This window comes from Gymnoscopelus microlampas, assembly GCF_963454915.1.
Source record: "Gymnoscopelus microlampas genome assembly, chromosome: 20".
Taxonomy (NCBI): domain Eukaryota; kingdom Metazoa; phylum Chordata; class Actinopteri; order Myctophiformes; family Myctophidae; genus Gymnoscopelus; species Gymnoscopelus microlampas.
The window spans coordinates 18974104-18978149 of record NC_139957.1 but is presented as its reverse complement, the minus strand read 5'-3'; the positions used below and the strand labels follow the sequence as shown (position 1 = coordinate 18978149).

General features: G+C 41.4%; 1 protein-coding gene across 1 annotated transcript; it reads left to right on the top strand.

The window, feature by feature from the left end:
• The first annotated feature begins 924 nt into the window (after positions 1 to 924).
• Positions 925 to 3773, top strand: stx11a (syntaxin 11a). The gene is made up of 2 exons (XM_084045340.1): positions 925 to 1186; positions 2410 to 3773. The coding sequence occupies exon 2, from the start codon at positions 2415 to 2417 to the stop codon at positions 3306 to 3308; it is 894 nt and encodes a 297-aa protein (XP_083901466.1). The 5' UTR covers positions 925 to 1186; positions 2410 to 2414; the 3' UTR covers positions 3309 to 3773.
• The last annotated feature ends 273 nt before the right edge of the window (positions 3774 to 4046 follow it).

Sequence of the window (4046 nt, the reverse complement as noted above, 5' to 3'; positions counted from 1 at the left end):
ACAATACAAGGTCTACTAAACTGGATAGCTCAGTTAAGCACGTAGCTTGTTTAAGATGAGATCCCCACGCACACAAATCATGATGACATATAAGAGACAGACAGATATACACACTACTATACAGAATGTCATACAATCAGTTTACAGGTTACTGGTATGAAGGGTGAAAAATATGTACAAAAAAAGAAAGAGAGAGGGGGGGGGGGGTAGGTTAGGTTAGGACATGGGGTAGGTTAGGACTTGGACAGGGGCCATTTTTGAATTGCAGCCTCCTGAAGGTGTATCTTTAGGGCATTTTTGAAAGTGAGTAGGGTTTTACACTCCTTTACTCCTTTTGGTAGGGCATTCCACATTTTAGATGAATAGCATGAGAAAGAGTTCATTCCCTTTGTTGTGCCAAATCTGGGTTGAACATGGTTTGAGGAAAAGAAATTACACACGATGTGTCATTTTCTGTCAGGAGGGACCCTGCAAATACGCAGTGGTGGAAAGTAAATAAGTACATTCACTCAAGGACTGTACTTAAGTACAATGTTGAGGTATTTTTTTTACTTTACTGGAGTATTTCCAATGTTCTGTACTTTTACTTCTACTCCACTACACCTATGATCTATAAGCAAATATTATACTTTTACTTCAATACAATTATTTTAAAACTTTAGTTACTAGTTACTTCTGCATAATGAGTGCTTTTACTTGTGGTAGCCTACTTACTATTTTCAGTATATTTTTATACGAATACTTTTGTACTTTTACTCAAGTAAATTTTGAATTCCGGGCTTTTTTTAAAAACTTGTAACAGAGTATTTTCTACATTGCGGTATTGATACTTTTACTTAGGTAAAGAATTTGAGTACTTTTTTTTTTTTTTTTACACCACTGCAAATCCGTGGTGAATAGTGGAACGGGGTGAAACAAGGCGTGATCTTCCGCGTTGGTTTGCAGCACCTGCTGCAGCGTCTCTGTTCTCTTCTCATTATTAGTGTATGAGGAAAGTTTGACTGGACTCACTCCCACACTGTGGGAACTCCCAGCAACTCAACTGTGTAGATGTTGACATTTCTTGTTCATTCTTACGAAGAGACATGGTGAAATGAATGGTTGCGTACAGTAGGTACTCTTCTGAAGACGCGCTTCTGCGAGGGCATAGTAGGCTATTGGTAGGATCTTTGGAACGGACGATAAGGTAGGCTAATATGTGTAATGCTACATCATTATTTTTGTGTGTCGGTGGTGTGATTTTTCTACAAGATTGCGCATAATTGTGTCTACTTTTAACTCTTTAAGATGGTGATTTGTTTAGAAAAAGAAAAACATTGCCCTTTACAGTGCCTGTGTGTGCCTGTAGCTGAACTGTGTTGTGGCCAGGATGCTGTTCAGTCCTTGAAGTCGTGTGATGCTTTTAATTAAAATGATCCTCTAGGGCCAGGCCTACGTCAAATAGCCTACGAGGTCTATATACCAGTTGTTCTCAAAGTGGATTCCAGGGACTCTCTGGGTTCCTTTAGGGGGGTCTACAAGACCCCTAGAAGTCTGTAACGGGTCCATTTGGTTCCATTTGTACACTGTCAGAGTTGAGGGGAGACATCGAAATGTAAAAGTTTGAGAACCATTGCTATATACACAGATAATACAACATTTTGTGATGGCGACAAGACCATGGCTCTAAGGAAGTACCATTTCCTCTTCAAAGATTTAGCCTCAGAGACTATGACACACATCTTCTATTTGGGTCATGGCCATCTGCCTCTAGAAGTCACATCTTGGCCAGCTAATTATGACTCATAAGACAGACACAAAGTATAATGAAAACCTTTGATTTAGTAATGTGCATTGTGATCAGATCATCTAAACTCCCTATAGGCCATTGAAAGATTTGTTTTCAAAATGGTCTTATTTATTTGCATAATGTCATTAATTGTGTCATCAGAATGGAAGTATAGCTTGGCTAAACCAAATTTAAGTAATGTAAGAGATGGCAAGGCAGCAGAATCAACAGAGTAGCACATGAAGAACTGGAACAAAATGAGTAATACGTTAATAACTCACTTTAAATAACTAGTAAAACTAATAAAAGCCAACACACCTGTCAGGTTTTGACCATTAACATGGTCTCCTGGTAAGGGAAGTGGGAACCTCTCAATACACAGAAACAAGTCGGCCCAGGTGGTTAACCAGGCCAGCAAATCAGAACAAACCTATTGTATACAGTTGGTCCATAACCAAAAATATAATCCAGGTTTATAATGACCACACCTGCCCTTCTCATCATTCCGGCAGTTGCCATCTGGCAGGACTCAAGGTCCCACTAGTCAGGAAAAGTGTGTACAAAAAATAATTTGTGCCCCATTATTTTCACAACTACTACTTTTTCAATATAAAACAAAGACTCTCCCTTCTATTTTGCAGGCAATATGAAGGACAGACTAAGTGACCTCCATCGTGTCACTCCCAAGCCTGCAGCCACAGAGAGCAGGCCTGAGGAGCAACAGGCCAGTGAGCATGAGGGGAGCCTGGAGCTGCTGGACCAAGAGGCCATTGTGTTCAACGGAGAAGATGTGCTGGACAGCATCTACAAGGAGGCCCAGTCAATGCGGAAGGAGATCTCCCTGCTCAGGTTGGACGTGAAACGTCTTGGGAAGCAGAACACCAGATTCCTCACATCCGTCAGAAGGATGAGCAGCATCAAACGAGATTCCAACACCCTTGGACGTAGCATCAAGGCCCGAGGGGAAGCCATTTATGCACGTTTGGACAAGCTGGGGAAACAGAGCAAGGAGCTGGAGGAAGAATATGGGCCTACCGCGGCTCTGGTGCGCATGGTGCGCTCACAGTATATCTCTCTGACTAGTGTCTTCCACGAGGCCATGTCTGAATACAACGAGGCCGAGATGGCCCAGAAAGAGAACTGCAAAACCCGCATCCAGAGGCAAGCCGAGATTATGGGCAAGCAAGTAACTGGAGAGCAGATTGATGAAATGATAGAAACGGGCAAGTGGAACGTGTTCTCTGACAACCTCCTCACTGATGGGAGAGCTGCCCGGTCGGCCCTAACAGAGATCGAGAATCGCCACAAGGAGCTCCTCGAGCTGGAGGGTCGCATCCGGGACATTCACGACCTCTTCTTCCAAATGGCCATGCTGGTAGAGGAGCAGGGGTGCATGCTGGACAATATAGAGTCAAACGTAGGTGCCACCCAGGACTATGTCGTCAGGGCTACGAGTCAGATCAAGAAGGCTGTGAAATATCAAAAGAACAATCCATGCAGACGCTTCTTCTGCTGTTGTTTCCCTTGCTGCAATAAGTAAAGGTATCAGTGTTACAGTATGTATATCTCTCAAGTGGAGATTTGACTCCTGCCTCTTAAAAGTGCTGTCAGTGGCTGAGATAATAGTTATTTAATTTCAATCAAGTTCCTGCCTGGTTTTGCTTTTGTGTATTTATAGTTTGAATGACAATGTTTTGCTTTCATTACTGGTTTAATTTCACATTATGAAAAGAAAAGTGTTGACTTTTAATTCTCACATCTAGCTGGTCTCAGAGAAAAGGTCTTGTAGCTCAGTCTGTTACACAGTATGCAAATGAAATTGTTATCACGGTTGCTCGGTTTCCTGATTTGTAAATGAGAAGAGCATTTACATATACAGTACATATAATATGTACAGTATTTTTAATCCAAGACCATTTTTTTGTTCTCACTGTTGTCCTAGTACTTTCAGCTTTAAATTAGATTCTAAACGCAAATTAATGTTAATGAACAGAACATATTTTATTCTTAAATAATAAATGCCGCTTTCATGGCTTTTCAAATGCCCTGACTAATTGAGTATGTAATACTGATGTGTTGTACTCACATACTGTTGCTAATGTTGCTACACACATTTTGAAATTCAGTGAATACATTACAGCCTCTGTGGTTATTTAGCTACCGGTAAGCAGAGGCAACAAGATAGCATTGTGCAACTACTGTATCTACCACTGTGGCAGCTACCCAGCAGCCTGGATATTGTTATTCAGGTTATGGCTTGCTTGTCTGTTTCACAAGC